At 42.1% G+C, this 26,857-nt stretch overlaps 1 protein-coding gene across 1 annotated transcript in view; it reads left to right on the forward strand.

Moving 5' to 3' along the window:
* The first annotated feature begins 5,369 nt into the window (after positions 1 to 5,369).
* Positions 5,370 to 26,857, forward strand: part of LOC134017550 (aryl hydrocarbon receptor-like) — a 41,155-nt gene continuing 19,667 nt past the window's right edge. Inside the window, exons 1-3 of the mRNA XM_062457277.1 lie at positions 5,370 to 6,126; positions 7,309 to 7,496; positions 21,946 to 22,061. Of these exons, the coding sequence (XP_062313261.1) occupies positions 6,086 to 6,126; positions 7,309 to 7,496; positions 21,946 to 22,061 (345 nt within the window). The 5' untranslated portion in view covers positions 5,370 to 6,085. The remainder of the gene's footprint in view (positions 6,127 to 7,308; positions 7,497 to 21,945; positions 22,062 to 26,857) is intronic.

Below are 26,857 nucleotides of genomic sequence, written 5' to 3' on the forward strand. Positions count from 1 at the left end.
CATCTGTTTGATACAGACTTTGACACGGCAGTTTAGAACAATCATAGTGTATTTAAACCTCACTAACCAGAGTGATCTTGGAGAGAATGAGTGGGAACTGTCCAAGCTTGAGCTAGTAGGGTGTAATTGATCTATAAGCCACATGGCGGCGTAAATAACAGTGGTCATTAATTACAGCAGTGTTAACAACATGCTGTAAAGATACCAATAAATGTAATGTAAACAACACCACATTTGATTAAAATGTTGGCATTTGATTTTGTATTGGTGCATACAGAAATAATGATAATTGAGTTATGTGAAGTGGTGTGATGGTTGGAGACACTATAGCCTAGAATATCCCTCCAGCTATCAATTATCCACAGATAATAAATCAGCTATTACCCATGAATCATGCTTGGATTAAAGTCAACATCACAATTACAAACAAATTAGGAGGACTTAGTCATTAAAACCCTAACACTGACATGGAAGAAGCAAACCCATTAATGAACGCCACGCTTCGAATACAGACAACTATGAGTATCTTAGCAAAACAGCAAAGAGACACATGCGGTATGCTATTGCCGGCTCCACATTGCGTCATCATCACCTCGGTTACATTTTTTGTTATTTTGTTTAATCTGCATCCAACTTGACGACTGCCGGCTGTAACTACACTTCACCCATAAATCTATGAATTAATCATGTTTTAAATGAAGGGATCAGCGCCGCTGCGGTGACAGAGGGAGGAAACCATATTTGAACGCACATCAAAGCCTGACCTGGCCTTCGGGCTTTGTAGATGAATAATCCCAGTAAAGGCACAGTTTCTACCTGCACTCTCCAATTTGACCTCCCACATGTTTTTGTTGTCAGACATTGTAGAAGAATACTTGAGAAATTGTGGAGCCTATGGCTGTGGATTAAACAAATACACAATAAAGTGTTTTAGCTTTGGAAATAAAGACAGAAAGTCTCATCCATCACATTTTCCCAGGCTTAAATATATCCTTGGGGAGCGAAGCCACAGTTCAGAATGCCTGCTCTCAAAACCACAGCTCTCATAGAAGTTTCAAACCCCATTTTTCCAGTACGATTTCCAAAGCAAGCAAGAAGTGGCTGTATAGAAAGTTGTTTTTGAAGGGTTGTCAAGCAAAGAATAGTTTGCGTGCAAACATGATATTACGCACAGCTGATTGTAAGATTCGATTTCTCTGTTTTCTTTCTGCCGTAATCCTTTTTATGTACGCAGAGCACAGTGGTTTGCTTGAGAGGTGGCTCATATTTCCTCTAACCAATCCCCTCGCAGGGAATAAGTGAAACTTAGACAATCAAGAACAGAACTTCAAGTGTATTATGTGAGGGCGTGTTACATCTTGCTTTAAAACATCCTGACGAAGTGGCAGAAGTGAAACTGCAGTATCTGTGAAAGTATGTAGAATGTGAGTGGGATCTTGTGTTTGGGAGGTCCGCTGGATATGTGTACTATGTGTATACCATGACTAATAAAATACAGTTGCTTAATTTGTTTGATTTGCACAAACATAAACCATTTTGGAAGCAGCTGACCTTGGAGAGCTTGTGGCGTGCCATAGGGATCCCATTTGTTCTGCTTCATGTAGATATTCACTCATTTAAACACAAAGGGGATTCCTCTTAAGTCTTTCACAAAAGAAGGTATTTAAAGCAACTACAAAACACTTTCATAACTGTTCATGTGATCTCCATGTGCTCTTACTTCCATAGGATATTTAGCTCATAGCAGCAAATGGACACTTCCAGAGGAGATTCAACTAGTGGTTACTTGTATGGGTATTGATTACAAATAACACAACACATAAACAACAATACACTCACAAGAGATGGTTATGCATATCTTAACTGATATCAGTTATTCATATCCTGAATAACTGAGTAAACATTTCACTGAGCTTTGATGTCATTGTTGTCACACTGTTAGCTGTCTCCAGACATGTTTGACAAGGATGGTTCCGGTACTTCTATGCGATGCTCCTTGAATTGAAACCGTCAGCCTGAAACCGTCAGCCTGGTTGACAACCTTGCAAATAACAATAACTCCTTCATCCCCTCGGGATGCTTTCATTAGCAGTAGAACACCAATCAGAGGCCCATCCACGCCCAAGGACCAATTAGAGGCCCAGCCACACCAAGGATCAGCCCATTGGAGGCCCAGCAGCCCTTCAGAAATTAGCTACATTGTTTCCTCTTGTCAAGTGCATCTTAATAGGCCAGCAGTGAAAGCCTGGCTGTTTACATTTACATTTTTACTCATTTAGCAGACGCTCTTATCCAGAGCGACTTACAGTAAGTACAGGGACATTCCCCCGAGGCAAGTAGGGTGAAGTGCCTTGCCCAAGGACACAATGTAATTTTGCACGGACGGGAATCGAACCAGCAACCTTCTGTTCACTATCCCGATTCCCTAACTGCTCAGCCACCTGACTCCCTGTGCATAATGGCTGTGCATCCATCTCGTGAAACAGGGCCCAGATTCTCCTTTCCACTGTCCTGGTGATTGCTGAGCAGGAAAGACTCGACCACAGCTGTGCTGCCGTCTGACCCATGAGAATGTACCAAGGCAAAACAAACACAGAATCTCTCTTAGCCCCCACTCCCGACCCCATCACCACCACCATCATCACCCCCCACAGACACACACACACACAAACATAGAATCTCTCAGCCCCTACCCCCACTACAACCATCACCCCCCCCCCCCCCATACACAAACAGACACACACACAACCCTGCCAGTCTGACTCAAAGCCACAGGAAATTGTGCCATCAATTTAGCTTTGTCTCGTCTTTGAGAGCAAACAAACAAATAACAAAGAGTAAACAAACCACCCTCTGTCTCCACATTAAGAGGAGGGTGAATTAAATGGAATAGCCCGCTGTGACATCGTATCGGGTTGGGTTTGCTTGAAGCTACTGGCAGAACTAATGCATTGGACAATTTTAGTTTGTGTAGTACAACTCTCTCCATTTGCACGTAGATTGCCCTTGCAACGACTTTTGCAAGTGTTGAAGAATGCCTTTGAGGCCAGCCAGTTTTTTTGCTTGTAAAAATAACATCACTTAGGACGTGACATTCAAAGCTGAATACAGAGATGTCTCGCTCAAACAAGCTGAGTGAAGACAAAGGGAGCACAGCTACTGTGAGGAGGGAGAGATGAGGATGGCCTAGTTTAGTCAGTCCTTTCTCTACCGCCTTCTTTCTGCAGGATGTGTAATGCCCCACAATGCATTGGGGGCTCCTGGTCACATGACCTGCTCGATGTGTGATCATAGGTACCTTCCATTGTCTATGAAGTGAAAACAGTAACGTAGACATTTTTCATTAGCCTATATCATTTGAACAGTAAGATGTGTTGAACATGCATTGATGCATAATACAATGTATGACATCAATAAAAAAATCATAGAGTGCAATGTTAAAAAAGATTTGTGATAAAACATAGGCAGAAAACAAACAAAATCCACAAACATGACATATTCAAGCATGTCATGAAATGGGTTCACTCAGAGCCATAGAAAGAGTTGCGACACGCTTTGATCTCGCCGACACGTGATCACGTGGTTCATGTAGCTGTAGTTCCAAAAAAAACCACTGCTGTCAACCGGTTTGAATGGTTTTCAATGAAGCTGGCCAACGGAAGTCGCTTTCTCAGGCAAATGATGAATGAAACAGGCTCGGTTAAAAAAATCCGATATTCTGGCTATCTTCAGCAGACTCGTATCTACAAAAGGCAGTCCTCCCTGACGTGTTTGGTGTAGAATGGAGTGAAATACAACATTGTGAACACTCACTGCCAGTGAAACACAGGAAAAAAGCTAGAGCTTTTTTGTCACGTGGTTCCGGTAGCTCCCTGTAGTTAAACAAAAACCCCAAAACCCCCACTGCTGTCAACCTGTTTGAACGTTTTTTTATTCATCAGCCAACTTACAATTTAGCCTACCACATTAACAACACTTATATTTGTAGTACTTGATGCAAGTTGAATCTAACCATTATCACCAGCAACTGCTCAATTTAAGACAAGAAAGGAGTTTGGTAAATAGAACAGAATAAACAAGGCAACCAACTGCATTCAATAAAACATTTTATTGTACAATATGTCCTGTGTTCTTCCACTCCTTTTGTTTGTAGTGATCCGGTGATCTTCTGGCTATGATACATGTACAGCTAGCTAGAGTAAAAGTGTTGCTTACGTAGACCTAGTCTAGCTCCAACTGCATTTAAAAATCTAACAAGCTTACGATAAACTTTAACTAAAGCTGGCTATATAAAATACTAACCTACTAATAACAATTGATATGTGGTGGTCGAAATATGAAAAAATGCAGGATTTTCGTGAATTTACCAGCTAACTTGCTTCTGACCACTTAATTTGCAATTCATTGTTGCTAGCTCTACTAACTAGGCTAATAAGAGCTATATATAGAAGACTTACTTTGTATGCCAACGAACACCAATAATTAGAACTAATTTGACAGACTATAAGCCAACTGACTTCTGGTTATGATACACGTGCTCTCTAGCTAGCTTCAGTAAGTGTTGCTTATGTCAGATACTAGCTAGACCTACAGTCTAGCTCTAACTGCGTTTCGAATCAAACAAGCTATAATCTTACGATAAACTTTATCTAAAGCTAGCTATATGAAATACTACTAATAACAATTGATATGTGGTGGTAAAAAATATGAAAAAAATGAAGGATTTTCATCAATTAACCAGCTAACTTACTTCGGAGACACTGAAAATGAATGGGGTTGAACGGTGGAAAATGCAATGTTTGGAACAACAGGTCGCATGTGACACGCTTTACTTCCGCATTCCTCGATAACAATGGGAGTCTATGAAAGTGTCGCAACTCTCTTTTTCTATGGCTCTGGGTTCACTCATCAATATTTGTAAAACAACTGATTTTGTCTGAAAACAACAGCTGCGTGGGTCAGTGCATCAGAGATACAATGAGACAAACTCATGGTTTAATTATTTAAAAGTCTGACCTCTGATCCAAATACCCTAGCTCCGTTAGGGAGTCAGGTGGCTGAGCGGTTATGGAATCGGGCTAGTAATCCGAAGGTTGCCAGTTCGATTCCCGGTCATGCAAACTGAAGGCAATTCACCTACTTGCCTCGGGGGAATGTCCCTGTACTTACTGTAAGTCGCTCTGGATAAGAGCGTCTGCTAAATGACTAAATGTAAACGTAAATGTAAATACAGGGAAGGCCACTTAGGCTCAACATAAACCGCTACTCTATAATCTGTAGGCTGATTGGACAAAAAGGTCCGCTCGGGAGCGCGCAACCGTTGACGTGCCCGCCTGTGTTTCCAGGAGATTTTCGTTATGCCCTTGTAGACCTCGGTAGTTTAGAAACTTCATGCGCGAGCTCGTCAAAATCTGTACCGGACCTTAATGGGGAAATGCGCGTTCCCGAACCTGACGTGCTAATTGGGAATAGGTAGGGTTAAACTGTATTTGTTTCAGCAAATTTCTAAACAATATAATTATTTTAACATTATCATATTCTGTATGTGCAACATAAAAAGTAGACGGGGCAGCGATGGATTCGCTTTTATTTACCCTAAAAGAAGACTGCACCGCGCACAGCGTCCTGGAATCAGAGGTCTAGATCGTCCGCACGTTTGTTGACAAGTGGGACATTTATTTGGGTTCTAGATTTACGGAGTAGGCCTAACTATTTGTTTGGGAGCTGAAAGCAATTTCAAAATTTTTAAAGGATTTAAAACAACAACTTTACAATTTTTTATTTAATCATAATTGTATTGGATGAAGTTAGAACTCAACGATACCCGGCCACATGACGATGCTTTCTTGTTTTCTCATCCATCTTTGGATCTGATGATGGAAATATTGTATCGAATATAAACCACATTGGTCATTAGCAATACATTTGTTGTGTTCGTTTTGATGATTGATGACTTTAGCTCATGTGTTTATCTTCTTCGCCTCGAGGATTAGTTTAAGAACATTTATGGTCGGCTGTATGTGACGGAGTCGTGCACCAATATTTTTTGGAGGACTTATCAGGCTTGCAAAGGAAAAGCCATATCATGTATGCTGGACGTAAACGGAGAAAACCAGTCCAGAGAGCGTAAGTATCCAACGTTTATTAACCTTTTTTTTTCGTCAGTTCGATGAAGAGACTGAGCCACTTTATTGGAATATTTTCCTAAACATGGCACAACTCAATCTTCACCTACAAACGCCTTATGTAACTGAAGTCGTGTAAATGCGCAATAGGCTAACGGTTGTCATTGCATTACAATGTTTTGATAGGCTACATAAAAGTTTGGTATTTTTTGTTGAACACCAATGACGAAAACTACTCGTGCTATGAGTATATTTGTTGTTTGCAATGTACAGAACAAGGACAGCGAGGCCTTAAGACTCACAGACGGCAAACGCTTCTCCAACACATTTCAAAATGTATCTTCAGTAGGCCCTACACCTATTTACAGTAAATCTAGTAGGATATCATAATTAAGGTTGTCAAATACTACCAAAATAACCTATTAAAATGACTTTAGTCAGGATCTAATGTCCATATTGCGTGATGCACTGAAGACCTTCATTACAGAATTGCATTTTTAAATTGTTTTTAAAATGCAGCCCATTGCGCACATTATTTCCAAATACCCAAAGATTATAATTTTTTTATTTATCTACTATATCCCCTTTTGCCATACTGCATCAACTCACCCTTTCAGCTTGTTGGATGTGAACACATATGGTTACCTCTGTGAAGTGGGCTGTACTACGCAAGGGACAAATTCAACCTTCACCTGCTTTTTATTAAAATATATTTATATCTGTCGTTTTCAATTCTGCTTTTTCAATGCATAGATAAATTGCATTATTACACAACCTTTTACATTTATTTTATTACTGAAATATACAGCTAAATATATAATCTATAAATAAAAGATAAACCTAATTAAGTACCTTAATAACCATTCATATTTCGTTTCTGATACAACAATATTAGCAACAATGCTATAATATTATAGTGTACAACATATTAATTATTCGTATACGGCTAATTTTATTAAGGGTGCTGTTTTTATTTTTTCAGAACATTGAACATTATAAGTAGTGCAAGGAGCACATTATTCACTGGTTTCAATTCATTATGACAGACATTTTTGAAAATTACTGTGTAGGCGATTTTTTATACTTGTAATATATAATATTATATATACTTTTAACATATAAAATCAATCCACCAAATATAGAATCACCAAAATAGGAAATTAGATCCCCTGTTCTCTTCCAGGGTGAAGCAGGCCCCTGCTGAAGGAGCCAAATCCAACCCTTCCAAACGGCACCGTGATCGTCTGAATGGAGAGCTGGAGAGGCTGGCCAGCCTGCTGCCCTTCCCAGAGGAGGTCACCACCAGCCTGGACAAACTGTCCATCCTCCGCCTCAGTGTCAGCTACCTCCGAGCCAAGAACTTCTTCTCAGGTACAATAGGCCCTGTTGCATCAGGGTGCCAGTGTTGCGATGTCTCTATTTGTCCAGTCTTGGTGTATGTCAAACATACACCAAGACTGGATACTGATCGGTGACTGGTTTACATTGATGTGGCCAGGTCAATCACTTTCTGACCCAATGCTCTGCTGGATCAAAGATATTTCATACATGTTGTACTGAAAAATATACAGTATATATAAATAATTCATTTTCTCAATTAAACATATTTTTTTAAAGATTCCTTATATATGTATGTATATATATACACCCACATATCCAAGATGGGTCTTGTATATGTAGTCCTGAGCATCACACCTACAGTATATAAGCTTGTTGGACATCCCATTCCAAAACCATGGGCATTAATATGGAGCTTCTGTAGACCTCAGGTTGTGCATGGGATTTTTGGTTTCATGGTTTTAGGCTTGAACCCTTAGTTCTATTGGTGGCAATTTGAATGCTAAGCGTAAAATGTAATTCTAGACAATTCTGTGCTTCAGTTTGTGGCAACAATTTGGAGAGGGCCCTTTCTTGTTCCAGCTTCATAACACCCCATGTGTGTCCGTATACTGAGCGGTGGCCACAAACTATTGGCCATATAGTGTATTCAGATCTGTACACAGATTCTAAGTTCTAGAATGAGCACAAATTTTCTTTTAACCTTCGCACTGTGGGGGGTCTGAGACAGCTTCACTTTGGTTTTGTATGCGGTAAAGTTGTCGCAATACGACGGTGGGTCACAACGACTGATGACCCGAAGATAACACAAGGGTTAAGTTGTGTATTGCGCAAGTAGGTGGGGCGAGTTGTAGTTGTCCTGCCTTGTCACTGGGGGCACTGTGGAGCTGGGGCTTTTTAAGCCTCTTGCTTGTTTATGTTCATATCCATAGAACTGTTATGAAAATGTCACAACAATAGAGCTCCTCGCTGCCTCTGTCGTGGGCTGTGTTTCCAGACGCCTTCAAAGCACATCCAATCAGCAGAGACATGGAAGGAGCAGCCAGTCAGTCAACAAGCCTGCGTATTATTCCATCCTGGAGAAAGGGACGTCAATATTTCATACAGGCCCACAATGTTGCCTCCATGTGCAGATGAGGCCAGAACACAGTCCTTCATTAAAATGCAGAAGTAGAGAGGGGGAGGGGAGAAGGAAGGTGTTGAGAGTGGGGTGAAGAGGGGCGGGGAAAGCGCATTTGAAATACTTGCATGCAAGAGACTGAGAGTGAAGTCGTCTTCCCTCCTATGTGGGGCCAAAGATGATGTTATTTTAGGCGATGATCTTTAAAGGAGAAAACTGCAATGCGGGTGTCGGATGCTCTCCAGGCATGAATAATTAAGGAAACCCCCCAGAGCCTAAAGTATTTATGATATGGAAGCAGAGCAATGTTTGTTTAAGACTGTGGCTTTTTGAAATGGTTGTTTGAGGGGTAACGGGCAGCATACAGGACAGGTGATATGGTGGAGTTTGGGGGGAGGTAGCAAGGTGGTACGATGAGGGGAGTAGGAAGCTGGAAGTTCATGACACGTTCAGTAAAAACATCCAGGGTGAACATACAGAGCAATATCCAGTACACATGATATAGAATGACTGCTTTTGCTCTCAGGGCAGAGAGTGTCAAGACCTCGACCCATCCAGTGAAGGAACAGTTTCATAGTAGACCTTTCACACTGTCCGTCTAAATCACCATAAATCAAGTAATTCGAAAGCAGCTATTGCAAGACTCACTATGACATCAGTTATCAACGGCAGTGTCTATATGTGATAAATACACCACATCTTCACACATCTCTGGCTCCTGTCACAAGAGATGTGATTCTGCCCTTCTTCACAAGGTCAAAGGGTAGCGTTCAGGCAAGGCTTCCTGTCTAACTGCATTAGCCTACTTCCTGTTGATAATTAACACGATCGCTGCTGAGGGCCAATGCTCCCTGAAGACAACAAGCCCCTGACTCGGTGACAATCAGTCATTTGTTTGTATGTAAACAGTGTAGCTGCTGTTGGGTGTGCTGTTGGGGGTGCTGGGATCAGATGTGCTCTGTTCTGTGCCAGAACGAGGCCTGCGGAAGCTTGGATGAGCTGCACTGCTGTCCATAGACCTGTCTGTATGACCACTAACAGACTGTCCATAGACCTGTCTGTATGACCACTAACAGACTGTCCATAGACCTGTCTGTATGACCACTAACAGACTGTCCATAGAGCTGTCTGTATGACCACTAACAGACTGTCCACAGACCTGTCTGTATGACCACTAACAGACTGTCCATAGGCCTGTCTGTATGACCACTAACAGACTGTCCATAGACCTGTCTGTATGACCACTAACAGACTGTCCATAGACCTGTCTGTCTGACCACTAACAGACTGTCCATAGACCTGTCTGTATGACCACTAAAATCCAGCACAGCATTGCTGTACTGTCCTCTGTGTGTCTGTATCTTAATGTTTCATACAACATACAGTTGAACTAAAATAAACCCATTGGCCAGAGGGGGTTTATTTGAAGCTCCCAATATTTGTTTGATTTTCTCATTCTAGTGTTTATCTGTTCAGCATGTCAGGGTTGAACCCAAAAGTGACTGTGTTGTGGCTGTGTGTGTGTAATTAAATGTCTTGTAGAAGTTGAACAAAGCCTGGTAGAGCCTGTTTAATCCCTCTGCCAGTATTATCCAGCCCAGCTGCTTCTCCTTCAGAACCCACTGGCACTCCTCTGCTGCCAACCTAATGAGAATGAGGTGGTGCGGGGGGGGGTTGGGAAAAGAGAGATGAGGGGGAAAGAGAGGGAGGTCAAGAAAAAATTGTTAAATGGTAAGACCATTTCATTGTTTCTTTAAATTGGATTGTTGATGGAGTACCTCCAACCACTCCAAATTGCATTGATAACGACACATTGAAGCTTAAGCTGAAAAGCTAAAAATCATCTGAATGCCTTTCATTCTAGAAATAGATTTATAGCTATATTTAGAATTTGTTGGTGCTCATCAAGATTCACCTACCCTCTCAGTGCCCTTGTGCACTGTGCATAACCTTCACTATCCTTAGCAACAATACAACAGGATTATCTGTGCTCCCAATTGAAACAATTGCATGCAGTTCCATGGAGAAAAGAGATTAGACTTTTTCGCTCTGTCCCTAGATCTGACTCTGAGTTAACAGTGTTGCGTTGGAAAATCATAGTGTTCATGTTGAGTTTGTTGACAGTATTTGTCATCCATATGTGTCAGCTGGCTGACAGGCATTCTGGTAGATTAGTACTCTCGGGTAAAATACATCATATCTGTGCAAACTTTCTTCACAGCGTGCCTAAATATATTAATGCAGAAAGCTTCCGTTGGTTGTGTCACTGTCATGGCAAATTTACAATGGAGAATCAATTATTTGGTTATTAGTGTAACCTATTGTGAAGCCTACACTTCTTTTTTTCTGGTGTATGTGTGTATTCACGTGTGTTTGTCTGTGTGAATATCTGTAAATAAGAGTGTACAGCTACTAATATGAATCAACACTTGAAATTCTGATAATTCTCTTTAATATAGTAGGTATAGTAAAGAGACAAACTCAGACACCTACACACAGCAACACACAATATAGAGAAAGCAGCTATTAAACCTGTGTTGAGCGTAGCAATTCTCCTAGAGACTGGGCTTGGCTCTCCAATGTGTTATATTCTTTAGTGTTTCCTCGGTTAATGGATCACTCCTGCTGTGATAGCGGCCCCCAGCCGAACAACCAAACACACGTTTCCATCCATTTGCGTTCGCCCCCGGCTGTAGTCTGGGATGTGGGAGGCTTTCATCCCTCTTGGCTATTTGACGATAAACACAATGAGCTGCACTTGAGAGATGTTTCACTCAGTGTGAATGCAGAAGTTTTTGCAAAAGTGGACAGAAACCTTGAAAGGCCTTTTGACAACAGACACAATCTTCACAATTTCATAAATATGAAATATACTGTACATGACCCGCCCAAAATCCAAGTCATTTAGTGAATTTAGTGAATGAGGATCAGGGCACCCCTCTGAGTAGGGAATGGCCCTTTAGGGTTAATTTGGTTAATAGTGTCAGCACCTGTTTTTTTCCCTGAGCAGAGAACAGAAGAGCCAGTCTCCAGAGAAGGTAGCTGAGCTAGAAGCCAGCATTCCTCTGCATGGTCCTGGACAGAAACTGTTAAATAGGATTGCTCTCTTTTTTCTCTTCCCATCAGCGACACTACACTAGTATCCGAACCATCCATGCCTTCACAGTCTGCCTGGCTGTACATATATTGAGATTAGAATGGGAAACAATGTGAACGGATTTGTAAAAACAGGATTTGTAAAAACAGGAATTAACAAATTAGCCGGGAAGTTAGCAAATTAGCATGCTTTTCTCGTGTCTTTCATCATTCGTCATCCACGACTATGAAAGTCACAGAGATAGTGAGATCTCCATTGAGGTTTCTGAGATATTGTTTTATTACTATTGGCCCTGTGCCAGGGTTTTGACAGATGGAAATGCACCCCAAATACACTATCCAACATTTTCACAAAAAAAGCACAGTACAAATTCAATGTTGGCTCAACATGTTGTATTGTTGAAGAGAGACATGTCATTCAGGTTTAGTGTTACCCAAAGGTTCAAAAGGAAAATAAATGCTCACGAGTGAGAAAAAGATGTCTTAAGATTGTGTTTGGGCGTGTTTGGCCTCTTTTACAGGCTTCCTTGTGGCACAAATGCATTATTTAGGTCAATGATGGCTGGAGATGGAGTGAATCCAAATCAGAATGACACAGAGGAGAGGAATATATTTTTTATTCATTTCCAGAAGGTGGACCATTGTGTCTGTTGTGCAGTCACTGGCTCAAATTGCCTTTTGTGAATATAAATACAGATATGTGCTGGTACAGCACATATGTTATGCAACTATCCAAATATAAAGACATGGATATTGATCATAAATCATGCACAACAGTATGGTTCAAAGGAGATGTGCTTTGTTCAATGCATGAAGCCAGTCAGGAAAACGCAGACTGTATGCTTCTGAGGAAGCATAGAAATAACACAAGCGTGATAATACATCATAGTAATCAAATAATCTCTACCATGGTTTTGAACCCTGTGGAATAGAATCAATTAACCGTCCAAGTACAGTAGGTCTCTCATGTGCTACTACATGCTAATGTACAGTGTGCTGGTGTCACCTGGACCCCCAGTGTTTACAGCAAAGCCTCATTTCTCTCTGGGCCTGGTGTTCAGCGCTTCAGGATGCTCAGAATGGTTACGTAAGCTCCAAGGCAGTTGCCAGAGTCTTGTGACACGTCATGATACTCATCGGCACTGCTCGACCCCAGACGTGTTCCCCCTCCATCTCTCTATCCCTCACCCCTCCCCCCCGCAAATCGGAGGCGGAGTGTCCCTGGGCTAGTGGATCCGCAGTGGGTCATCCCTTCGCCCCCCCTCTCTCCTCCTCTCCCCCCCCAATCCCCTTACCCTTGCCCCTCCTTGTCTGTCATGGGGCTCAGGAGCTTTTTGGAATGCAGGCCACCTAAGAGGGGCTGGAGCGGTTGGAGGGTTGGGGATGTGGGGGTGTGTGGGGGGGGGGTGTTTGAGCCATGGTAATCGGTAATGACCAATCCCCCTCCTCCCCGTTTCCTTCTGAATAATCTCTCATAAGCAAATTTGTGACCATGTGATCGAAAGAAGAAAAAAAACCTCGGGAGACAGGAGTGTGTGGGCTGCGTGCTTGGGTCCTGCATTAGCAAACGCTTGTTCATGTTGGGCTTGTGTGTGTGTTGCGTGCATCCATGTGTATGTCAGTGGGTGTGGGGGCGTGTCCATTGTGTGTTAGTGCAGTGTGTTGAGGGTGAGGGAGTTGAAATGTTCTATATTTACTCCCTGTCAGTCAGAACCAGGGCCATTCACACACTGGTAGAATAATTAACACACAAACACATGCACAAATGCACATCAATGTGTTCGTACTGTACATTTTGACACGCACATTCTCTCACTCCCTCTCTTTCTCTCTTTCTATCTCTCTATTTTGAACTCTTGTTCTCATTCTGCATACCTCTGTACCTCATTCTTATTCTCATCTCTCTTTTTCTCTCTTCCCCTCTCTGTCGCCCTTCTCTCTCTTTCTCTGTTTCTCTCTCACCGTCCCACTATTTCTGTCCTTCTCTGTCTCAATCTCTCTATCACTCCCCCCCTCTCTCTTCTATCTATCCCTCACTCTCCCCTGTCCCTCTGTCTCTCTCTTTCTCTGCTCCCTTTCCTTTTCTCCCCTCTCTTTCTTCTCTCTGTCTCACCCCTCTCTCTCTCTCAATCTCTCTCTCTCTCAATATCTCTCACCCCGCTTTCTCCTGTGTTCGGTACATGAGTCAGAGCAGCACAGAGAGACAGATATGCGCACATCCTGGTTGTAAGCAGCCATGGGTGGGTCTGGGCACAAATCCAAAGAAAACATTTGCGTTGGCCTCGCTTCTCCCCGGCTCTCACCCAATCAATTGTCTTATCTGGGTCATTCGGGCGGGGCTTTTTCACCCATCAGCCAATACAGTGGCAGCTTCTACTGACTTCTAAACAGGGTTTCTGTCGCCATGGCTTCCTCACTCCTGGCCCTAATGCGTTTTGTTAATGCCCTCCAAATATAGCTCCCTGTCTTGATTAAGAGGCCTGCTCTCTTTTTGCATATTATTATAGGGACACAGATGAGGTAGAATGCTAACTATCTACTGTGCTGCCTCAGTGCAAACATGTTCACCGCGGCAATGGCTTTGACCTGAGCCCATTTGGACTGGAAACAACCAGGATGGTACTTCTGGAGGGAAAAGATAATAGTTGATCTCACTTTTATCTAACTATTATCCAACAATTATCTAATTATTACCTATTTGGTAGTGTCCTATTCAGATTCTCTAGTATTCGTATTATGGGTGGGGAAAAAAATCAATTCACATTCGAATCGCGATTCAGTCTTCTAGCGATTCACATCGATTCACCAATTTCAAAAATCGTTTTATTTATTTATTATTATTTATTTTATATTTATACCATGGTCTGGGTGAATACTCGATTCTGATTGGCTGCAGGGGTGCCCATTATCGGGTGATAACGGACACCTACTGCGTCATTGCAGAAAAACTGTCTTTTCACCGTTCTAAATTATTCCGCTGGCTACATAGCATGCGTACATGAGCCTGTACAAAGTGTCTGAAATAAGTAACCATAACAACGGGGACGGAGTCAAAGCCTCCATTTTGAAAGACTTTAACAAGCTAACTTGTATTTACAACAATGAGTGACTTGAATATTTATTTTAACCTATTTTAAAACATTTACTTTTCTGAATGTAGTGTGTCAGTGTCACGTAACCGCTCATCTCACATCCCATTTGCTATTCACCTCGCTAGTCATCTAGTTACTGCAGACAGGCTGCAGCCAACACGACAGTAGCAGCAACTCTACACATGGCCGATTATTGTCTTCTTAAAAATCTTGATTTTATTTGGGGACAGTGACATGTCTTGATAGCTGCCTAGTCTTGTTGTTAAACATACAGTAAAATTATAATTACTGTTTGGAGAATATGTCAACTTTGATGCGGTCATCTCACATCCATTTTCGATTCAACTCGCTCCACAGGCTGCGGCCGTACTGTAGCCTAGTACTAGTATATGGCCGATACCTTGTTCGTGAAAATCTTGATATTGATTTTGGGACAGTGAAATGGCTGGTTAGCTAGCAAATCTTCTTGTCAAACATACTGTAAAATTAGATGTACTGTTTGTCAACCGTACACAATGTTATTGCCTTTTAATCTTGCTAGCAATAACGTTAGCTTTCGGGCTAATAGCTCATCCAAAGGAAAGCCGGTGACACTGTTGGTTCTATGAGTTGAGCGGACTAGAAATATCAGAGTTGGCTAACGTTAAAACCCGTTAGATTTTCATCCGGCTAGCGCGTTTCCTACATTAGTCGCTACTTTACCATCGAGTTAACATGACTAGCGCTGTGAATAGCAGCGATACATCAAATAGTGTCCCCTAACCGACCCACTGGATCAGGACGTTATTTATTTTAGGCTGATCTGAAATTTATAGTCTACCTAAAGTAGAGCCAGGGCCGGATTAACAATTTTCTGTGCCCTGGGCAACAAGGTTTAAGCCCCCCCTCCCCCTCCCCTGTGTTTGATGTGATTCTAGTTACGGATTTCAAAAATGAATGCGAGCACGCGAAGCGCGCGAGCGAATTTTTGGGCCTTTATTTGAGCGCTAAATAGTTTTTTGAGCTTTATGTAAAATAAACATTTTACAAGCCGTTTTTCAATTGGTAAAATCTTGTCAGACAGGAGGTAAGAAAGTAACAGCTATAGCTGGCGTCAGTTACTTGTAAAATGCATAGATAATGTTTAACAGTAAAATCTCAATCTAGCTTGCACCTAAATAAATTAAAACATATTTGAGTGTGCTAACATTAGCAATAACGTCAGCAAGTTTGAGGTGTATGCATAGGATAACCATTAAATTAGCAGCACATTTCCCGTATTTAACAATGATTAAACTTACCTGAAAGTGATGCACGGGCACCATCTCGCAGTCTCTTTCTTTCTTTTTTCCTCCCCCTGACTCCTGTTATCTTTTTAAGCCCATTTTAGAAAAGTTGACCTAGCCTACTGTCAAAGTTCGTCAGCCCACTGAGGGAAGGGCACCCACAGCGAGCTTGGGAAGTTGAGTGTGTAGCCTATTTGTTTATGTTTTGTTTGGGGGGGGGGGGGGGGGGGGGGCACCATCGTAACTTTTTGTGAGCATTTAAATACATCTCTTGTTCTGCCTGTTTTGTAATATACGTGTCTAATATTTCTATACTAAAATAATATCGGTATTATAAGTATTATAACTATGATGATTTTTCAGTTGGCTATTTTTTGGTGCCCCCTCAGGAGTTGGTGCCCTACGCACAGCGCGTAGTGAGCGTTATGGGAGCGGCGGCACTGGCTACTAGACTACACAAACACTGTTTTTGACGTGATTTAACATAACATTTTGATCGAACGAGTTGCAATAAAGTACTCACATTAAGGAAAGTCAGGACTGCGTTCATAACGTGATATAACATTTTAGTTGACATTGTCCAGGGCCCCTTAGATGTAATGTGCCCCTGGGCAAGTGCCCAGTTGCCCTAATGGTTAATCCGGCCCTGGGAAGGGGTAGAGGGATGGAGGGGATGTCTTGTGTGGCGTTAGCTCCTTTCCTGTCTATGTGAGGTAACCTGATTGGTGCCTGAGATGTGAATCCCCCTGAAGTGGCTCCAACAGCAGTTTCCATATTCTGCTCCACGTCAGACCCGAGCACTAAGGGTGAAACACGCTTGAGCACAAACATGCTGACACAAACGCCAGAGCTGTTTCTATCCAAATCCTTAACTTGCCCCCAACCCCCTGGCAGAGTTCCGGAGTGCATCGGCCCATTTCACAAGATGTCAGGTTTTCAGGGTCACTGCTTTTTTGTCGGATTTGCTTCATCAAACCCCAGACCTGGTACATGAGGTGGGTGGGGTCAGAGGCCAGGCCACTCCCACTTCTCCTGAAGTTGTGGATTGAAAAAACACTGTCTAGTTAACTTGAGCGAAAGAGAATGGGGGGGAAATTGTAGTACCTTTTTTAATAGTAAAATAAATCGAAACAATAGCTGCAGATTAGAAGTGCATTTTTTTGTTATGGTCATCAGGATTTTGCATCACTACTCAGTAGCCTTCTAAGCATATCAACGTTTTCTTTTTGACAGATAATCAAAGATTAACATTATGATAAATGATTAAAAGAACAGATTTAGAGCAATTGCCGAAGACTCGGATGAAACTTGAGTTCCAGAACATTAAAAGGAAGGGTGAAGGGAAGAGTGAACAAACATCCACTCATAACTCAGATGTAGAACAATAAAAATGGGAAAAGCTTAAATCAGAGCTAAACACAGACAACCCTCTGGAGATGGTAACTTCTCAGAGGTAGGGCTTGTGCACTTCTGGGCCGGAGGGCCGCTTGCCTTATATATTTTTTTAAAATAAAAATTTCGGCAGAAGATCGACACGGTTGGCCAGCAACACCGTTGGCCGGCCCCCCTTTCCCCCAGGACGGTTGGTCTATTCCAAATGAACCTTTATGCAGCCCTTAGTGCCGCTTATACACAACAGTGATACTGACAGATCGAAAGCTAGCTAGTAGAGACATCATAAAGATGGAAAATCAGGCTAAGAAACGTAAACGTAATTACCTTCACTAGACAATGTTTTATCAAGTGAAAAAACGGCTATGCGTGCTTGCATTAAGCGTGGAAGTCCCTAACTAGCATCACACCAGGCACAGAATTTGCATGCATTAGCAGGGTGCTCGCTGTGGTGGCGTATACGGGACCGGTTCTGGTGGGCCGGTCTGGATCAAAGTCCAGGGCCTATTTTTACTCCCAGTCCGTCCCTGCCCCTAACCCTGTTTTCTGTGGAGCCTGATCACAATTGAGATGTTTTAATTGCTTGCTAGCCGGTGGACGTGAGACTCCATTGTGCTTAGACAAGCGCATTTTTTCAAAGCCAACCTGTTCAAATCAACTCACTGTAAAAATCCCTTTGGGGACTGCCTGGGCTCCATTATTCCATGTGTATGTGGTGGGGACAGGGATGTAAATATTTTATTACATGCATTGCTTTGCTTCTGCCAACTGAAGCCTGGTGAAGCACACCTACTTTCTGTGATAATCTCTCTTTCTTTCTTTTTGACTTTTTTTCTTTCTTTCTTTTTGTCTTTTTTTTCTTTCTTTCATTCTGTCTTTCTATTTCTCTTTCTCTCTTTCATTAAGCAGGTCTGCCCCAGCTGAGGCATTAAGCTGAAAGCGTATTATTGGTGAATTTCCTCATATATGGACTCCCCACCGATCTAAAGCAGCTTTAAGCCCCCCTCGTATCTTCACTGCCTTTCCAGCTGCAGATGATCTTATGTTGTACTTGAGCTACATTCCACTGTATGTCAGAAGTTCACATATTAACTTTTGTTTGGATGAGACTCCAGTGGAAACAATAGTAGCAGAGTCAACTCAAACATGAACCAGATTTTCAAACGATGGCCATTTTGAGAGACTGTCCAGTCAAAATATTAAACTTTGATATATCTGAGTTATCTTTCATCCACAAGTTCAGCAGTGAAAAAAGTGACGGAGGAAGACAACATAGCAGGAACTTCACCAGTGTACCAAAGAGTGCATATACAGTATATATACATGTATTTCCTTACGGATGAGTTTGTGAGCCCATGTTAGAGACAGTACAATGTGCACTGACCTCCCACCATTGGAATCGATAACAGTCAATTGTAGTCTAGCTGGTAGTTCATAAGCCTTCGGGCCCATTGGACTGTTCACATTCAGCTATCCTGCTCTTGTGCTGAGGTGCTGTGGTTAGGGTGACCACTTGTCCCGCTTTGTGTTGTATCGCACAGCATTTTCAATATGTGACGTGCGGGACAAGGGGTGAAAATGCAAAGCGGGACAGGTGGTCACCCTAGCTGTGGTGCTGTTCTATTGTGGTGCTGTCCTGCTGTGATGTTGTTCTGCTGTTCTTTTATTGTTCTGTGGTGCTATGGTCGTGTCCTGCTATAGTGCTGTGTTGCTATGGTCGTGTCCTGCTATAGTGCTTTGGTAGTGTGGTGCTGTCCTGCTATGGTTCTTTCCTCTGTGTTGTAGTGGTACTGGAAAATGTTGCATATAAGTTGATAGGACCGCTCATGGTCTAACACCTACTGAAGACATACACTGGTATGTGCACAGACACACTCATACACACATGCATTGATACACATACTCGCACACACTAACCCAGACACACACACACACAAATCTGACGTAGAGTGTCTAATGGGAACAGGGTCCGAGAGCACACCCAGAGGAGTCTGGTGTGAGGAAATACCAGCCACGTCCCTAACCCACACAAAGACCACCACGTCCCCAGGTGTCCAGTCCTCTCACCCCCTCAGCCCCACCTCTAATCTCCTCCTGCCCCTCTGTATGTCAGCCCTGACAGACAACAAAAGGACCTGACGCAAAGCCCATTCACCCAATCATGTCAAGACATCGCCTAGGGGGTCAAGGGTCGTGATGGGTCACAGCGCCGTGTTGGAATGGGGGTCAGAGATCAACAAGACTGACCACTCGTCCTTTTCTCATGACATCATCGGCCCCTCCAACTGGCTTTTCATTCCACAAGCTATCTGCTCCGGTTGGACTCCCTCACTGAATTGATCACACAACGACTCAATAGATTCATTAGGTGACTTGTCAAGTGATAAAGGCTTGACAACGACATGGTGACATAAGTTCTTGCTGTGGGTGCTACTGTGTGACAAGGTCAAACTAAAATAGCACCATGTGGGAATATTCCATGGGAGACTACGAATATAAAATATAATTTAGTTTGGACCTGTATCTTATATACTATCTGACTATGTCCAACCAGTGTTTACCCACTTAGTAACTAAAGCCTAAAGACTTTGTAGGCCTCAGACACAAGTGCTATTCATATAAACCGACTTACAAAGATCTTTTCGACCATGTTCGTTTTCCAAAGATCAATTATGATAAAGTATATTGTGATTGATCCGTTGGTGCTTTTACAGACAAATCAAGTGCACTCAAGTCGGCGGGGTCAGATGGCTGAGCGGTTAGGGAGTCGGGCTAGTAATCAGAAGGTGGTTGGTTTGATTCCTGGCCATGCCAAATGACGTTGTGTCCTTGGGCAAGACACTTCACCCTACTTGCCTCGGGGGGAATATCCCTGTACTTACTGTAAGTCGCTCTGGATAAGAGCGTCTGCTAAATGTAATGTAAGTAGCTGAAACAATTTAGGCCCAGGTCTTAATACTAAACACATTTTGTACATGGTTGTGTACATACTTACAGTATGTACACAACCATGAGTCTTTGTATTTCACTACATATCTTTTAAAGCAGTAAACACTGCCATTTTAAAGAACTGACAGTTATCTTGAGATAGTAAGCCTAAACATATCTACACCTACTTCAGTAATGGTGAAGGTTGACTATTGAATGTCCAGCTGAGGGGTGAGTTTGAGGGTATGACCTTTATCTCCATTTACTATGGATACTGTAGGTTACTCTACCATCTACTCTGGCAGTATACAGTATGTAGGACACCTCTAGATGCTCAAGTGAACATGTTTCTACACATTATCCATCCCTTCTTCCTCTCATCCATCCCTTTTTCCTCTAACTTATGCCTCCTTTCACTCATCCATCCCTCCTGTCATCCATCTTGTCACTCTCATCCATCTCATTCATCACTCGTCCCTCTCATCCATCTCCCTTTCCTCTCATCCATCACTTTCTTAACTCTTCCATGCCTGTGGAAGGTGTAGAGGAAGAAGCTTCTAGAGATTAATGGGTGAAGTGTCATGGCAACAACACATGGAAAGAAGAGACTCCCTATAGAACAGCTGGAACCAGAGGACCTGGAGCAACAGCCAATGAGAGACTCAGAAACAAGGGGGGAAGGTCGGGGGGAGGAGGGAAAGGAAGAGGACTGAGGAGAGAGTGGAGTGAAGCTTGGAGAGCTGCAAAGTGCAAATATAGTGACGCCTGAAGGAACCTCAGTTCATTCTGATGCAGTGCTAATGTAACTGTTTTTCTCTCTCTCTCTGTCTTACTGTCTCTCTATCTCTCTTATTATCCCTCTCACCATCACTTTCCATTTCTCACTCTACCTTTCTTTCTCACTCTCTCTGAGTGCTTCTCCAACAATTCTGTATTTTCTTAATTCTGCCACGGTCACATTCTGCACAGCGTGGATAGTTATGATGAATCCCTTTGTGTGTCACAGATGTTCCATTGGTTATTCACTGTTGTTGGACAAAAGGGATATTTAAGGATGGGCATTGTTTCTGAATGACTGCCTAGTGTGCTGACACATCACTGCTTGCACATTTTTTGACTTACTCCAATATGATATCTATGCATGATATTTCAGGTTTGAAAGAGAGTTTGAGAGTGAAGTGAGTCACTCCCCTGAAAATATCAAGAGATTAACACAGAAGTACACCACACAGTCAGGTCTCAGTCATACGAATTATTTCTCTTTGGTGTTTTAGTTCATAAATGTGCCGATGGTATCTAAAATATGTTATTTGAGTCTAGAATATGTCTAAAATATGTTATTTGATACATTTTTGATGAGCTGGGAGTTTGCTGTACAAACAGTACAGTGTGTTTAATCTACTAAACATAAAGCATTCTGACATTCACAGCAGTGCTTTGCAAACATTATTACAGGACTAAAGTATCTCTCTGTCTCTGTTCCCCCCACACACACACACACACATACTCTCTACTCCCCTCCCCCACCATCCTTTCCTTCTCTCTCCTTCCACCTTTCTTTGTTTCTCTCTGCTCTCTCCAATCGACAGTAGCCCTGCAGAACCACACTAGCAACAGGGTGCCAGTCAGTGGAGGAGATGAAGACAATGGCAGTGCCCCTGGGCTGACAGACACATGGCTGTCCGAGGGAGAACTGTTACTGCAGGTGTGTGTGTGTATATATACATATATACGTGTGTGTGTGTGGTATAATCCTGTTTCTTATATACTACTGTAATAATTGGACCAATACGCTGTTCCTATTGGTCCAGAAGACGTTCTCAAAAGTTAATAAATCCGTTTATATACCTCCTGAAATTTCGCAGAGGTAAATAAACGTTTTTACGGACCTAGCAACAAACGTGGCATCTGCTCGGCAACAAAGTAGCCTAAATTGCCTAAAAAAAACTAAAACAACCAAATATGGTTTTTGCACAGGTCCGCAAACGCCCCGCAATCGCTTCCCGTTTCATGCACTACATTACGATCAAATCTTGTCTCTCACTAAGTCCAACATGCAGTATATAGATGTACAGTATGTCCCCCATTGCACTCAGGTTAGAATGATTCAAATGTAATTTACAAATATTCTATAGAAAAATAAATTGACAACTGACTTCTAGCACATTTACAGTACATATGGATGTGCAGATCATTGTACGCTGTCATCAAATTTAAATTCTGTTTAGTAGGTACAACAGTTTAATTACATGTTTTAGCTGCTGGGGAACTGTGTTAATCTGGACCACTTTCATGTTTGTGTTTGGGATGAAATCTGTTTGGGTTGGGACGAGCTCAGGAAAAGCTTATCAGTGGATGTCAGTCTGCTGCTGTCAGAGCCCTCAGGACGAAACAGCTGATCTCCATTTGGACCTAGCAAAATACAGCCAGATAAACGATGGCTCAGCATGTCCTCAGAACCAAGGTTATCAACAGAAGATCAGCTTACATTGAAAAATATGCGTATTTGAGACTTTTTCCAATCCAGATAGTCTTTTTTTATTAATAGAGTATGGAATTCAACTGTTTCACTCTAACCGCATCCCTATATCTAGTCAGTGAGGGTACGGTTTCGGTTTTCGTTGCACACAAGTTTTAGGTCTCTTGTAATCTCTGTAAATGTACATCTATTCACTATCAACATCAACATAGTACCATATGTATAAACTTGTGTTTACTTATCTCCCTAAATGTAGGGAGTCAGGTGGCTGAGCGGTTAGAGAATTGGGCTAGTAATCAGAATCCACCCTACTTGCCTCGGGGGAATGCCCCTGTACTTACTGTAAGTCGCTCTGGATAAGAGTGTCTGCTAAATGACTAAATGTAAACCATTACAACACAATCCTACCTTCTAGATCGATATTCTGTCTGTGGTTAGTTAGATGACAGCATGTAAGTCAGATATGTAGACAGGCATGTATGTGTGTAGGTTGTATAGATGAGCTCTGACAGAGATAACAGCTCTCTGAGGTGGTGAGCTGAGCAGTTGTAACGCTCAGCAATGAGACAGGGTTGATGATAAAGTTTATAGAGAGCTTCTTGGCTGCCAAATCTCTTCTGGATTTGCTGGAGTCATTAATTTTCCAGTCCAGTTCCCCCCAATGGATTCCACACTGGCGTTCCAGGAGAAAAGAAACTGTCTGTCTGGCAGCCATCTCCACCCTGGGATGGTAGTTTAATTATTATGATAAGAACTACAACTCCCAGATGAGTTCCTAATTAAGCATGAACACTAATTTTGAAGATTTAGAACAAGAAGTAGAAGAAGAACAAATTCAAAAAGAAATACATGAAAAATTGTTAAAAATAAGTTACAAAATTAAGGTGGTCAGGCAGTGAACTTCAAACAGCAACTGTGGAACATTTAAGGAGACAAGAAGAAATGGAAAACTAGTTGGCGGGCAGACTGAAACCTATTTCTGACTTGACTCTAAGTTTGCTTCTTTGCTGTGGTTCACTTCAGATCCTCTGTAGTAAATTATGGAGGAGCTGTGAGGAAATGAATTATTCAGAGGTGAAGGGGAGCAAAATAGCCTAAATGTATTAAAGGTACAATAGGTAAGATATTTTCAGTGAAAAAAAGGGAAGTTTAAGTCATAATATAGGTTAAGACCATTTTCACACAGGATTGCCCAATTTCTGTCTTCATAAATAAATATGCATACTTATTTAAAATATACAGAAAAATCAGTTGTAAAATGTAAGTACACCCATGAAAATTCTCCAAATGTTTGGATGTTTGATATTAGTTTAAACAATAGGTTTGGTGGTGATACAGTTAAAAATATAAATAAAAACCTGCACCAGCTGCAACTGACAGAAGCACACCTCACAATTTTCCCAGAAATTGTACCCTCTGTAGTATGATTTATTTTGTAACGTCATCTTTTGCAGCTTTAATTGAGAATTTACTTTAGAAAATTCTGAAGTATAGCTTTATATTTTGGATAAAGGATAGTCTCTTACAAATAACTTACAAATAGACTGAGATGGACTATATGCATCCTGCAAAGCAAAAGCCATTCCATTCAGGTCAGTAAGACCCAGGTTATGATCACTCAAATTACTTTAAAGGAGACATGACATGCTGTTTTTGGATGATGTTATATAGGCCTTAGGGGTCCCCTAATACTGTATCAGAAGTCTCTTTCCCGAAATTCAGCCTTGGTGCAGAATTACAGCCACTACTAGCAGTCCCACGAGGAGCTTTCCTCAGAACGCGCTGTTTTGGTGTCTGTAGCTTTAAATGCTAATGAGGAGCGGAGGGGCGGCACCATGCGCTAATGTTTACAATGGATGTATCGCAATGGTTGTAGCCCAGTTGCTGTAAGATGCCTCGAATTTGCCCATTCTCATCTGATAACCCTGGTTTGCAGAGGTACACACTCAGTCATTTCAATGAGGGGAAAGGCGGATATCGCGCGCGCCATAACACCAACAGCAGAACGGTTATCCAAATAACAAAGACGTGTACAACACTCACGTTACAGCATGTGTATTCACACATACTTGATGCTATCTACCTTTCCATTAGCGACAGTAACTCAGCTGTTAGCTGCAGAGCTAATGTTACAGCCACATTCTAAGGGTAGCAAACTAGGTAACCATATACAGTAAAGCTACAAAATGATATAGCGTTAATTAACTTACTTGTCCGAGGTTAGTAGCTGGATGAAGGAGTTAGTACTGATCCAGAATTTAATTTCAGCAAGGCCAGTTTTGTATTAGCTCAAGTTGAGGAAACAGTCGTGTCTGAAGTGTTTGGCGCAGACATACAAAACAAATGCGCCTACAACAGAAGTTGTGTAGGCGCATTTCCAGAGAAAATAAAATTAAGATACTGGGTCTTCAGAGGCTCGGATGAAGGAACTGTAAAAAGATTTTTGTTTTCCTTTGTACATCCAAACTGAGCAAATGTAATGCTTCGTTCGTTTGCAAGCCATGATGTCTCTCGAGGATAAAAACACTTGCACGGTCGTAGCTCAGTTTCTTATGGGCGGGCCAGATTCTCTGGGGCGGGCAAAGCAGAGAGAGGGGAGGTAACCTTCCTCCTTGTGACGTAACAAAGAGGAGATTTTCAAACAGGGCAATTGAGCTTTCATTTTCTGAAAGGCAGAGAAGAACACCCAGCGCTTGACTTACACCGATCGAAAATTCTAGCCACCGGGGGACCAAAGGCAGGCTAGGGGAACTCATATTAATGTTAAATAACCTCCTAAAGTGAGGTTTTCATGTCATGTCACCTTTAATGTCAGCTGAGAACAAGAGGACTCTTCAGATCCACAGCTGTTCAATGGTGATTGAATACAAGACAGAACAATGTGTGAGTTTAAAGCATCCAGAAAATATAACAGCTACTTGAGTTGGACACTCGGTGCCTGTTGGCGTTACTAAAATAAAAACACTTTTTACAGAATGGCAATGTTCTTTAAATAACAGCAGGCATGCCTTGAAGCCTTGAAAAGGGAACATTAAAATTGTAGATGATGGTAAATGGTCCATGTGAGATGTTTAGACTAGTAATAATGCTGGTTATTAGGGTAAAACATCAAACCTAATATTTTTTTTGTGTTGTACAGCTTACACAAAGAAAGGGCCAGAGATAATTGAGGTGAATCACAAGCTGGAAGAGCAGCATTACGTCATCAGTCTTACTCACCAGTTAGCCTATGGGTGAACGCAGTAATGGGACGTGTGTGTGTGTACAGATGTGTATGTGTTTCTCATTGCTGTATACATGTATTAGTGTGGGTGGGCATGTGTTTAGTATGTATAAGGGGCTTTTGTGTGTGTGTTTGATGTGGTTGCCACCCCTTTGTTTGTCCTTTGTAAATGAGGCAGATATCTTTGCACGTCTGTTTATTTGTTTGTTTTCTAACTCATGTCCCCATGTGAGTGGGGAGTGGGGGAGCAGCGCTTGAGTGTTTAGTGGGGTGGAAACACAGGACCAGCTGTTCCCATTTGGAGACTAGCGATGAGGGACTAATACAATCTCTTATTTCCCTTAATTTGACTATCCTTCTACTTCAGCCCAGTTGGCCTTGACAACATAATGACACATGCTTATAATATGAATCAAACATTCCTGGTCTCCTAACTCTCCTAACCTGTACCATGTTCTCCCTCCTCTCTGCTAACTACCGTATTTTTCGGAAATAAACCCACGGCTTGTAACCCGATTTTACAGTTTTCTTGTGGTTGTACAGCTTATGTTTCGAAGCGGCGTATAGCCCGGTTTTAGAACCGTCCCTTCGTCCCTAGATCTCTACAGACCGTGCTCCTCTCTCCAAACCTCTGCCCTGGTGTCGTCTGCTCTCCTAACCTCTGTCATGCTCTCCTTACCTCTACCCTGCTCTCCTCCTCTCTCCCAACTTTCATCCTGCTCTCCTCCTTTATCATGATCTAACCTCCATCCTGCTCTCCTCCTCTATCATGATCTAACCTCTATCCTGCTCTCCTCCT

Source organism: Osmerus eperlanus, chromosome 3 (genome assembly GCF_963692335.1).
Source record: "Osmerus eperlanus chromosome 3, fOsmEpe2.1, whole genome shotgun sequence".
Taxonomy (NCBI): domain Eukaryota; kingdom Metazoa; phylum Chordata; class Actinopteri; order Osmeriformes; family Osmeridae; genus Osmerus; species Osmerus eperlanus.